Below are 12,252 nucleotides of genomic sequence, written 5' to 3'. Positions count from 1 at the left end.
TGTGTTTATCTATGAAAAAGGTAATTTTTGTTCCAGGCTTTATATTCTTCTTATCTATAACTCAACTGCTAAAATGTAAAGTCATTGCTCTCTAGGCTGTACCATTCTGAGAGCTCCATCATTTCTGAATGTTTCCTTTCAGATATCCAAAATACTCAGGACAAAGCCCTGTCCCCACTCTGATAAATGATGTTGTTTCATATTTCTAGGAGAGAAAATAGAAATTTCACTAAATATCTTTAGATTTGCACATGCTGGAATCACAAGCCACTATGAAGAAGGAACATATGTTTCCTTTGAAAGACTCTTTATTACATAACTATATTTATACCAAGATATACACTCACAGGGATGCCCTTCTCTGTATCCAAGTATAGTAGAGAGTAGTCTAAGGAACGCGTAGGATCACTAGTTGCAAGTGAGTCTCAAGATGCTTTATTCTCAGCTTCTGGGTTCTGCTGGCCCGCAAAAGTCAGGAAGACTTCTTCCAGAGTTATCTGACTGATGGAATAGTCTTCTAAATTGAATTCTTCTTTAGCTTCCTCCAAAATACCAAACATCTTTAACAGCAACAACATAAAGTACAGTTACCATTGCAGTCCTGCTTTCCAGCCCACCACCCAGATGAGCCTCTCCTACACTTCCTCCAGCTGCTGCCAAGTTAATGGTGGAGGACAAAAGATACAAAAGGTGGGGATGAGAATTTGAGAAGAAGCAGGTCTCTGTCCCCATTCTCTTGATGGATATAGACAAAAAGTGGGACTTAAAGGTGGAAATCTGACTTAATTAAAACTAATTCCTTGGACTATTGAAAGTAACCTAAAGTCTCTGCTCCTCTTATAGCCCATTTCATAAGACTAAATCCCAAATGCTTTAGTGCTCTCTTAACATATAATAATATTAGAAGGGCATGGTTTCTACATTCACCTCTCCCCAGCTATTGTTCTTGCTGGGAACATAGTAGTTAATGATCCCTTGATTCTCATCTTTTAATTCACTACCTAAGAAAGAAAAGATAGGATTAGACACATAATTTTGCATATTTCTTTTTAAATGTCAAAATACTGATACATCAGCTTAATTATATGTGTAACAGAAGGGTAAATAGATATGGCTAGTAAAAAAGGCGTATAATCCAAAAGTCTACCTCTTTAGTATACATGATACAGTTAATTTCTTCAGCAGATTTATTCCTGGTGTAGTAGGCTTTGTTTTATGGGTTTATAGGAATTATTGAGGACAGACTTACAGGCACAAAATGTTGTCAACTCACATGTCTAAAGGATGAAACTTGAGCATTCTAAAATTCTAATGCTGTAAGATGTAATTCCTAAACATAGGGCTGAGAATATAAATGGGTGGGATTTTCATTCCGGCTTTATGAACATGTATGAATGTACAGCATGTTTCCTGGGGAAGAGAGAAGAGGCTTTCTTTCTTTCTTTCTTTTTTTTTTTTTTTTGAGAAGAGGCTTTCTTGCTATTCTCATGATCCTATGCTAGGTTAAAGAGGAAATCATACATATAAACCAACAAAGTCAGGCTGTATGTTCTTTTTCAAGTGAATAAGAATCCTCTGGTGCAAGTTGGGAGAAGAAGTGGTACACTTTCCAGATTTAGAACAAACATATTTGTTTATGCTTATCATAGTATTTTGTAAATTATTACAATTTAGAGGAGCCTGGTGGGCTGCCGTCTATGGGGTCGCACAGAATCAGACACGACTGAAGCGACTTAGCAGCAGCAACAGCAAATTAATTGAGATTTTAAATATTTTAAAATATGTTAATATAATCAAACTAGGAAGTCATTAGACTGAGGTGGCTCTAATCCCTTGACAGTCTATGTAAGGAAATAAAAACCTAAGCCAGAGCAAAAGTACTTGAATCTCAGGAAATTGACTCTAAGAACAGCCAATCACAAAGAGCCAACTACTTTTCCCCAAATAAGGTGACTGCTTAAGATCTAGCAAATCAAATATCTCCTTACTTTTTCCCATGTCTTCTCTATCAACATCTCTCCCCTAATTCCTGTCTGTGGAGACCACCTAACCACCTTTGGTTTGGTGATGCCCAATTAGAATCAATGTACACTCTGATAAACTCTTGACAATTTTTGATACGCATCAGATGAGTAGTTCTGACATCAAAGTGAAAGTGAAAAAAGTGAAAATGTTAGTTGCTCAGACATGTCTGATTCTTTGTGACCCCTCAAATTGTAGCCTGCCGGGCTCCTCTATCCATGGAATTCTCCAGGCAAGAATACTGGAATGAGTTGCCATTCCCTTCTCCAGGGGATCTCCCTGACACAGGGATCAGTCTGGGTCTCCTGCATTGCAGGCAGATTCTTTACTCTCTGAGCCACCAGAGAAGTAAAGTGGGATCCAAGAGGATGCCCAATAGCTCTATGAGCAAAGTGCAACCAGATGTAGGTTCTCACTGAGCCCTTTGTTTTCACTACTTTCTCACTGACCCTGAAGGTCTTAAGTAAGTCCCTCTTGGATACCTGAGCTCCTAGCTTTTCTGTCAAGAGCTCTGTAACTTGATTTGAGGTTTTTTTTGTTGTTGTTGTTTTTTTAACCTGACTGGGTATGGAGTTGGACTGGGTCTGACTTAAACATCATTAGCTCTCTGTCTACAACCAAACTGGGTTCAGAGTCAGACTAAGTCCAACTTAAACTGGACTGGGTTCAGTGTGAGGCCTCTGGAAAACATTTTCTTAATGAAAGGAAAGAAGAAAATGACTTCCTCCATATTCAGAGAGTTTGGGACTCCAGCTAACTATAATGGACACAATTTATGGGTCCATGTGTTTTTATCCATTCGACTAATGTCTGTCTTTTGACTGGAGAGTTTAATAAACTTTAAATGGGCTTCATCTTTTCCTGGGCTTCATCTGAAGGAAAGCTCTTCCAGTTATATTATTGTTGGTTGACATTTTTTCTTTCAATATGTTGAATATATATTTTCAGTTTCTCTCGGCTTGAAAATTTTCTGCTGATAGGTTTATGGGGTTCCCTTGTTTGACAAATTACTTTTCTCCTGCTTTTTACCTTTGACAAATTTATTACAGTATGCTTTAGCCCTTTTCTAGTTCAACTATTTGGAGTTCTTTGGGCTTCATGAATCTGAAAATCCATATCCCTCCCAAAGTTTGGGAACTTTTCAGCTATTATTTCTTTAAATAGACCTTCAGTCCTTTTCTCTTCTCCTTCTGGGATTTCCATAAAATATAAATTGTTTCTGTTATGGTGCCCTGTAAAATTTGTCAGCTTTCTTCATCTTTTAATCACTCTTCATTCTTTTTGCATCTCTGATTGGATAATTTCAAATGACCTATCTCATAGTTCACTACTTCTTTCTTCTGATTGGTTGAATCTGCTGAATTTTTCAGTTTAGTCATATTTTCAGTTCTAGGATTTCTGTCTGGGCTTTTTTATGGTGCCTGTTTTTTTGTTGTTGTTATTGTATTTTTCATTTTCTTTTTGCATTGTACAACTAATTTCACTTGGTTGTCTTTCTGTGTGTTCATGTAGTTCATTAAATATCTTTAAAAGGATTGTTCTAAATTCCTTGTCAGACAGCCCACAGATCTCCATTTCTTTAAGGAGTTTCATTAGTTTCTTTGGGTAGTGTTATGTATACCTGACTCTCTGTGGTCCTTGATTCCTTGAGTTTGTATCCATTTTTGATAAGTAGTCTCCTCTTGTCGAGTTTACAGACTCACTTCAGCAGGGACACACCTTCACTCATCAGCTCAGCTAGAGGTTTGGACTGTTTGTGTGGCAGCGTCCAGGGGCAGGCAGTCTTGCTAACAGGGTCTTGGCTTGGGCAAGTACACTGCTTGTGATCTGAGGTTGAAGGTGGGTGGGTGGGCAGGGCTATTGTCTGATTTCTGTGGCTGAACTGACCTTCCAGCTGAGCTGTTCAAGCATAGTGGCTGGATAGGCTCCCTGGATGGGCAAGACTCATGACTACAGGCTACCACTTCACAGTCTAGTGGTGACATTAACTGAGATCTATAATCACCTCTGGCCTGTTGAGGTACAGGCTGTGCTCCCGGGAAGGGTAAGACCACTCTTTGACTCCATGATTGGGCAAGGCTGGACACAATTGCTCTTGGGGAAGGGGTTCATATTGTGCTCCCTGACTGGATGGTGCCAATTTCTGGTCTCTATGTTCAGGTGGGACCACAGACAGGGCTTTATCTTTAGATGAGGCCTCAGGCTGTGCTCATGATTATACTGGAAAATTAACTGCACTCAAAGTTGGGTAGGACAGTAGGCCAGCCTTCATAATCTAGTAGGCTGTTGGTTGTGCTTCATTGCTGGCTAAGGCTACAGGCTGGGCTACTTTGAAGAGGGCCGCCAGTTATATTCCACAGTTGTATGGGCTCGAGGCTGTACTCTGTGGTCAGACAGGGTCACTGTCTGGGCTCTGTCTTCAAGTCAGGCCCTAGGCTATGCTCCATGAATGGGCAGAGTCACTGACTGGATTTTTTACACGAGCAAATCCATATGCTGTGTTCTGCAATTGAGCAAAGCTATAATTCTGGGCTCTGCAGGTGGGCAATATCACAGGCTAGATTCCAAGGCCATCCAAGGCCATCCTGGTGATGTATGGCCAGAGGCTATACTTAACAGTTGGGCAAGATTGTTGGTTTGGCTCCCAACCAGGCATGTCTGTATAATGGGCTTAACAGATGCTCAAATTCACTGGCCAGGCTTTTTGGTCAGGTGGGTTGGAAGCTATACTCAGAAGTTGGGTAGAGCTGTGAATTTGCTTCTCTTCCCAGACAGGGCCATGGAACAGGCTCCATAGCTGATAGGGTTTGTTGGCTGGGGACCCAAATCAGGCAGACCTGCCCTTTGAGCTCTTTGGTCAGATAAGGCTGAAGTGCAGCTATAGGTTGGTTTCATGGTTCTTCCTAAATTTTCTGGCCAGGCTTACTGGTTAGAGGAAACTAGAGGCTATACTCAGCAGATGGTCAGGGGCTTTGAATCTACTTCTCTAGTCAGCAGGGCTATAGAATGACTCTACACCTGATACAGCTAATTGGCTAGGGACTCAAATCTGGTAGAAGTACCCTCCAAGCTCTCACACCAGACATGGCCACCAGTTCAGCTTTGCAGATGAGCAGAGCCATTGGCCTGGAACTCTACTCCAATGCTGTTGCAAGGAAGAATGTGGTTTTGCTAAGATCTGAGTGCTCAGTGCTTGAGGCACCGGCCCTCTTCTCTGTCTTTATATAGTCTCAATTGGTAAAGTCTCACAGGTTCACCCAGTGATTCTTGAGAGTTAAGACCCAAGTGGGCCTCCAAAGAAGCATTCTGCAACTGGGGGACCTGATGAACACCACTGACTCTCTTTTCCCAAGTGGAGAAACTGCAGGTCTAAGGGAGGGTTGATACAGTCAGTGTATAGCTCCTCCTCTTACTCTTCTCATATCTCTCTTGGTTTCTATTGCCCAGGAGGTTGCTTCAACCTTACCACCAGGTTCTGGGATTTTCATAATGGTATCTTGTCTACAGATAGTTACTAGTTGGTCTTCTTATGAATATGATCTTCCCAACTGATGTTGGGAATGACCTACGTTGCCATCTTTATATCACTCTCAATATTATAAGTTTGACTCATGCTGTTACATATAGTTATTCATTCATCTCCACTTCTTCACAGTGGTAATCTGGTATACGATTATTCCATATCTTATTTTCCATTCAACTGCTGGCAGGTATAATGTGAATATCATTGATTTAAATATTTTATTTATCTCATGGCACAGGTGGATGCAAGTATAATAACATAAGGAACAGCCACCTTCAGTTGAAAATGTTCCTCAAATCACATTTCTATTAAAGTTTTTGTGTCCACATCCTCAAGGATAGGTCTCTGATGTTTAGTGTCTCTTCTTTAAGACTTGTCTTAGAGAAAGTTTCTAGGACAGCATACAGTAAATGAGACTTTCTGTTCACAGCTTTTCTTTGTAGTGATTTAGGCACTATATCTCAGAAATATTTGCTGAATGAATGCATAAATGAGTATTAACTTCTTAATAGACTATTAATAACAACACTGAGGTAATTCTATTTCCCATACATCTGTTCCCCAGATCTGCTCTATCTTCTATTTCTTTTTATTTTCTGCTCTCCATTCTTTTTTTTTTTTTTTCCTGCTCTCCATTCTTACTGTGTAATCAATCAGGCTATTTTCTATTGCTTGGAAGATAAACTTCCAACTCCTCAGCCTGACACACAATGGGGATGTCTGTGATATCTTGCTCAGCATAGCAGAATGGAAACTAAGATGAAAAAGCAGAATTAATAAAAGTCTTATCATGTTTCTTCTTCATATTTAGGAAGGAAAGATAAGAGATAGAAAGAAATAATTGCTGTCTCTGGCATTGTACCATATAGTCAAAGAAATGTTTATTGAATATAGCATGAAGAAGTGCTAGCCTTGCAAAGAAAAAAAAGTTTAGTGGTTCTTGTTTGAATTTCAGTTTCATAACTTGATTGGGACAGCAAAAGACCATAGCTATATTTTTCAGTGTGAGGTAAAAAACCTTAAAACTTTTCATGAGTGATATTATGGAAAGAATTGTGTCATTTCCCACCCCCCACTTCCACCCCCACCAAATTCATTTGCTGAAGCCCTAACCCCAGTTGATTGTGTTTGGTCATCTGTCCTTTAAGGAAGTAATTAATGATAAATGAGGTCATAAGGGTGGTACCTGGATCCACTATGGCTGATGTCTTTATAAGAAGAGTAAGAGACACCAGGCATGGATACACACAGAAAAAAAAAAAAGCTGTCTGATGACACAGTGAGAGAAGGAGGCCATCTGTGGGCCAAAAAGAGAGGCCTCAGGAGAAACCAGATCTCCTGAAATCTTGATACTGAACTTCTAATCTCAGAACTGTGAGAAAATAAATTTCTGCCATTATGCCAGTCAGTCTGTGGTATCTTATTATAGCAGCCTTAGTGGACTAATACAGATTATATTTACTAAAAATTGAGAATTATGTTCAAACATGATTTTAGGTATATAGGTCATATGGACAGCTCTAATGTCACAACTACCTTACTAGTTAATATACACCAAGATATTGGTGAATACTTCTGTTCTTTGTGCAAACTTCTTAGCACAACCAAACATAAAAAGTTTAAAAGAACAAGCATTCCAAAAATAATTCAACATGGAAGGACAATTAATATCAATAATTCACAAGAAATAGTTACTGGAGATATGCAGCACATGGATGGTGAGAACAATAAATATGATTTAACACATCTATATCAAAGCTAACCCAACCAACCAAGTTTACCTGGGAAAGTTGTTTCCATAAAAGTTTTAAAATCCTCTAATTTGTTCTCTTTTTCATCAGTATTGATCTTGACTTTTAGGATGTAAACATTGCCAAATTTGTTCTTGAGATGCTGAGGGCTGCCCAGGCACATGAACTTTCCCTTCACCATGATGGCCAACTTAGTACAAAGAGCATCGCATTCCTCCATACTAGTAGAACAAAACACCAAAATGATGTGAAGCTTTAAAACATCTCTATCAGAAGATATTCTATAGTTCAAATATCCAGTATTTTGTGACCCTCTTTGAAAAAGGAAGTTTCATCTGCCCCTCATCAACATCATGGCATATTTTAAAATTCAAAGTAGTAAGATCATCTACAGGATATAATGTACAGCACATGGAATATAGCCAATATTTTTAATAACTTCAAATGGAGTATAATCTATAAAAATATTGAATCACGAAGTTGCACACTTGAAACTAATATAATATTGTAAATCAACTGCACTTTAATTTTTTAAAAAGTAGTAAAAGACCAGATCCTCAAATGGAACAGTTCCTGAACTTCCTGCCTTCTCATCTCAATGAAAACTCCTTCCCATAGGTCATACCGTTATAACTCTTCTAACCCTTAACCAAGCCTCCCAGTCAGCTGCACCTGTGAGATGTTATGATGATTGCTTTGCCACTTTCACGTGTCTGTGTCACTGCATTCCAGAGAAGGCGCCGGGCTACTGGGTCCATACCAGTTGATGGCTCATCCAGGAAGACGACTGAGGGGTTTCCCATGAGGGCAATAGCAGTACTCAGTCTACGCTTGTTTCCTCCACTTCATAGTTAAGGAAGGAGAGAGAAAGCAGAAACAGAGATGGGTATATGCGACAGCAGTTTAATACATCAAAAACATATATTTAATATATATCCATTATTTACAGGAAACAATTAAATTATTTCCAAAATGCTGAGTCATAGGAAACATTCAAGATATTAAAAATGCTGATTGCATATCATTCAACCAAGGCATTGCACTTCCCATGTGGCACTAGTGATAAAGAACTGCTTGCCAATGCAAGAGATTTAAGAGACATGAGTTTGATCCCTGGGTCGGGAAGATCCCTTGGAGGAGGACATGGCAACCCACTCCAGTATTCTCGCCTGAAGAACCTCATTGACAGAGGAGTCTGGTGGGCTATAGTCAATAGGGTAACAACGAGTGGAACACACATGCATGCAAACCAAGGCATCAGATCCAAATGCAAATATATAAATCAAGTCATTTTCATTTGAAATGTAGAAAGGTGACTTTTGTATACCAGAGTTCCTTTAGATTCCCAGACATATAAACAATATATTTACCAGGCCAATACAAAGAATTTTACATGGTCCTTGAGAGACAAAGAACAGAGAATAAGGGAGAGAGATGCTTTCATTTATAATTCAATGACTACATTTGCAATTGAACCAGGATTGTGTTTCATCTCTGCAAGGGAAAATTGTGATACTAATTAGGTCTGCTTTATTGCTGATATCCCAGTACTGGCAAGGCATTAGATTATTTCCTAGTCATTGCTTCTGTTTGTCAGTGGAACTCTGGCTAGATTGTGGGCACTGATTCCAAAGATTGGAATCAGTAGAAGGCTCCTCAATATTAGCTGAAATGAGAGCATCAGTATGATATCTCACCTGTAAGTGTAAATATACTTGTCAGCATAGGATTCCAGATTCAGTGCTTGCATTGACTTCTTTATATAATTGTTAATTTTGGTCTCAGGAATCCCCCACAATCTGGCATACATGATCATTATTTCTCGAGCAGTCATGTAATCCAGTAAGGCGTCAAACTGTGGGCAGTAACCAATTTTTGATCTTACCTAAAATAAAAGAACAACAATGGACATAAGTCAACTATATCTCACTGAGCATATAGTATACACAAATAACATAGAAGACCTGACACTTTCCAGCCCATGCCTCTAAGAAGGTTATAAGCCAGAGTTTTAGTAAATAATTTCTTTCTCAGTGATTACAGAGTCATTGCTGTTATAAGCTATTGTCATGTATTAAAATTAAAACTTTGACAACCCTAAAAAGTAAAAGAGATCTAAATCAATTGTGATGTCCAGTATTGATAACTGGATGGCTATTTGTGAACTTTGGTATCTTATTTTCTCTAATAAATCTTCATTAGTTTAGCCCCAAGAGATTTCAGGATTTCATAATCAAAGACTGCCATAGAAGGAGAGCCTGGGCAGTTATACCTAGGCTAGACTCAGTGATATCCTACTTTTTGGTAGTGATGATAAATGGACTACAAGTAGGGTCCTCCATCTCTCTGTTATATGCAATATTAGTTTGTGAGAATCATCTAATGAGCAGAATTGGGATCCTAGCTCTTATTTCAGTCACATATTAGTCATGAAAGAAGTCTGAACATATTATAAAAATTTTATAATATTCAGAGAAAATATCTGACAACATGGAATTAAATTAAAAATCAATAATAAAGCAAATATTTTAGAAACTTCAATATTTTTCATATTTCAAAATGAATTTCTAAGACTACATCCTTAATTCATGAGCTGAAAAGCTCAATTTACCTTGCAAAATATTTTGAACCTATGGGATATAGGCCACTTTAAACAACAGAGTAACAAATGAGTTTAAGTCAATGATTAAACTATTAACATAATAACATATTTGTAAAAATCAGATTCAAAGGATTCTGGGAAGATAGCTGAGTAGGGAGCACCAAGAATTTATCTCTGTCTAATAAAATTATTTTGGGACTCTATAGTCTACTGAAAGCTCTAGGGGAAGATTTGGACTGTAAATTGTGGTTAATTGCAGTCAATTTCAGTTGTTAGCATACTAGCGTCTACCATCCTCCATCCGCACACCAAGTCACATTTGTGCATAAATTCTTGAAGCAGCTTTTACACAGCTAGGAGGAGATAGGATGAGCAAACAAGATCCTGTCCTCCAAATAAAGGGCATCTGTGCTCTAATTGCTTATTGCTGCTTCTGATTGTAGAGGTACAGACCAACAAGAAAGCATGAGCCAACTAAAACTAAATAATCAGGCACTACCCCTAAAAACAAACAAACAAACAAACCAAAAAAAAAACAACTGATGTAAATCTTCTAGACAGATACTTTAAAGTGACTATCTTAAAGGTGTTCAAGGAATTAAAAAAAGATGTGGAGAAAGTCAAGAAAATTATGAACAAAATGGAAGTACAATAAAGAGACAGAAACTATAAAGAGAAACTAAAATAAATTTTGGATTTGTTAAGCGCAACAACTAATTGAAATGAAAAATTCACTAAAAGGATTCAAAGGCAGATTAGAGTAGGCAGAATAATCAGCAGACAAAGATATGACAATGGAACATGGAAAAGAAAGCAAAAAGAATTAAAGAACAGTAGATTGAGCCTAAGGGACATTTGAAGCCATTAAGTGGATGAACATACGCACTGTAGGTGTCCTGAAGAAGAGAGTAAGAAAAGGACAGAGAGAATATTTGGATAAATGATACTAAAACTTCTCACATTTGAATACAAACATCCAAGAAGATCAAAGATTCAAAGGAGATGAATTCAAAGAGAACCACACCAAGACACATTAAAATCAAGGTTTCCAAAACCATAGACAAAAAAAGAATCTTGAAACCTGTAAAACAAATGAGACCAATCATATACATGGAATCCTCGATAAGATCATGAGCATGTTTCCCATCAGAAATTTTGGAGGTCAGAAGGCAGTGGGCCAAAAGTACTCAAAGTGCTTTAAAAAAAACTGTCAACAGAAATCCTATATCTGGCAAAACTGCCTTTCTTTTTTTTTTTTTTTTAATTTTTTTATTAGTTGGAGGCTAATTACTTCACAACATTTCAGTGGGTTTTGTCATACATTGATATGAATCAGCCATGGAGTTACAAATATTCCCCATCCCGATCCCCCCTCCCACCTCCCTCTCCACCCGATTCCTCTGGGTCTTCCCAGTGCACCAGGCCCGAGCACTTGTCTCATGCATCCCACCTGGGCTGGTGATCTGTTTCACCATAGATAGTATACATGCTATTCTTTTGAAACATCCCACCCTCACCTTCTCCCACAGAGTTCAAAAGTCTGTTCTGTATTTCTGTGTCTCTTTTTCTGTTTTGCATATAGGGTTATCATTACCATCTTTCTAAATTCCATATATATGTGTTAGTATGCTGTAATGTTCTTTATCTTTCTGGCTTACTTCACTCTGTATAAGGGGCTCCAGTTTCATCCATCTCATTAGGACTGGTTCAAATGAATTCTTTTTGACGGCTGAGTAATATTCCATGGTGTATATGTACCACAGCTTCCTTATCCATTCATCTGCTGATGGGCATCTAGGTTGCTTCCATGTCCTGGCTATTATAAACAGTGCTGCGATGAACATTGGGGTGCACGTGTCTCTTTCAGATCTGGTTTCCTCAGTGTGTATGCCCAGAAGTGGGATTGCTGGGTCATATGGCAGTTCTATTTCCAGTTTTTTAAGGAATCTCCACACTGTTTTCCATAGTGGCTGTACTAGTTTGCATTCCCACCAACAGTGTAAGAGGGTTCCCTTTTCTCCACACCCTCTCCAGCATTTATTGCTTGTAGACTTTTGGATAGCAGCCTTCCTGACTGGTGTGTAATGGTACCTCATTGTGGTTTTGATTTGCATTTCTCTAATAATGAGTGATGTTGAGCACCTTTTCATGTGTTTGTTAGCCATCTGTATGTCTTCTTTGGAGAAATGTCTGTTTAGTTCTTTGGCCCATTTTTTGATTGGGTCATTTATTTTTCTGGAATTGAGCTGCAGGAGTTGCTTGTATATTTTTGAGATTAATCCTTTGTCTGTTTCTTCATTTGCTATTATTTTCTCCCAATCTGACGGCTGTCTTTTCACCTTACTTATAGTTTC

At 38.4% G+C, this 12,252-nt stretch overlaps 1 protein-coding gene across 1 annotated transcript in view; it reads right to left on the bottom strand.

Annotated features, from left to right (window-relative positions):
• Window positions 1–414: 414 nt before the first annotated feature.
• Window positions 415–12,252, bottom strand: part of LOC122433542 (phospholipid-transporting ATPase ABCA3-like) — a 273,275-nt gene continuing 261,437 nt past the window's right edge. The window contains exons 27-31 of the mRNA XM_043456580.1: window positions 8,994–9,181; window positions 7,969–8,139; window positions 7,327–7,517; window positions 928–1,001; window positions 415–560 (exon numbers count right to left, since the gene is read on the bottom strand). Of these exons, the coding sequence (XP_043312515.1) occupies window positions 426–560; window positions 928–1,001; window positions 7,327–7,517; window positions 7,969–8,139; window positions 8,994–9,181 (759 nt within the window). The 3' untranslated portion in view covers window positions 415–425. The remainder of the gene's footprint in view (window positions 561–927; window positions 1,002–7,326; window positions 7,518–7,968; window positions 8,140–8,993; window positions 9,182–12,252) is intronic.

The sequence above is a fragment of the Cervus canadensis genome, chromosome 32, assembly GCF_019320065.1.
Source record: "Cervus canadensis isolate Bull #8, Minnesota chromosome 32, ASM1932006v1, whole genome shotgun sequence".
NCBI lineage: Eukaryota > Metazoa > Chordata > Mammalia > Artiodactyla > Cervidae > Cervus > Cervus canadensis.
Note: the sequence above shows the minus strand (reverse complement) of the source record. Positions and strands in the feature narration are given on the sequence as shown.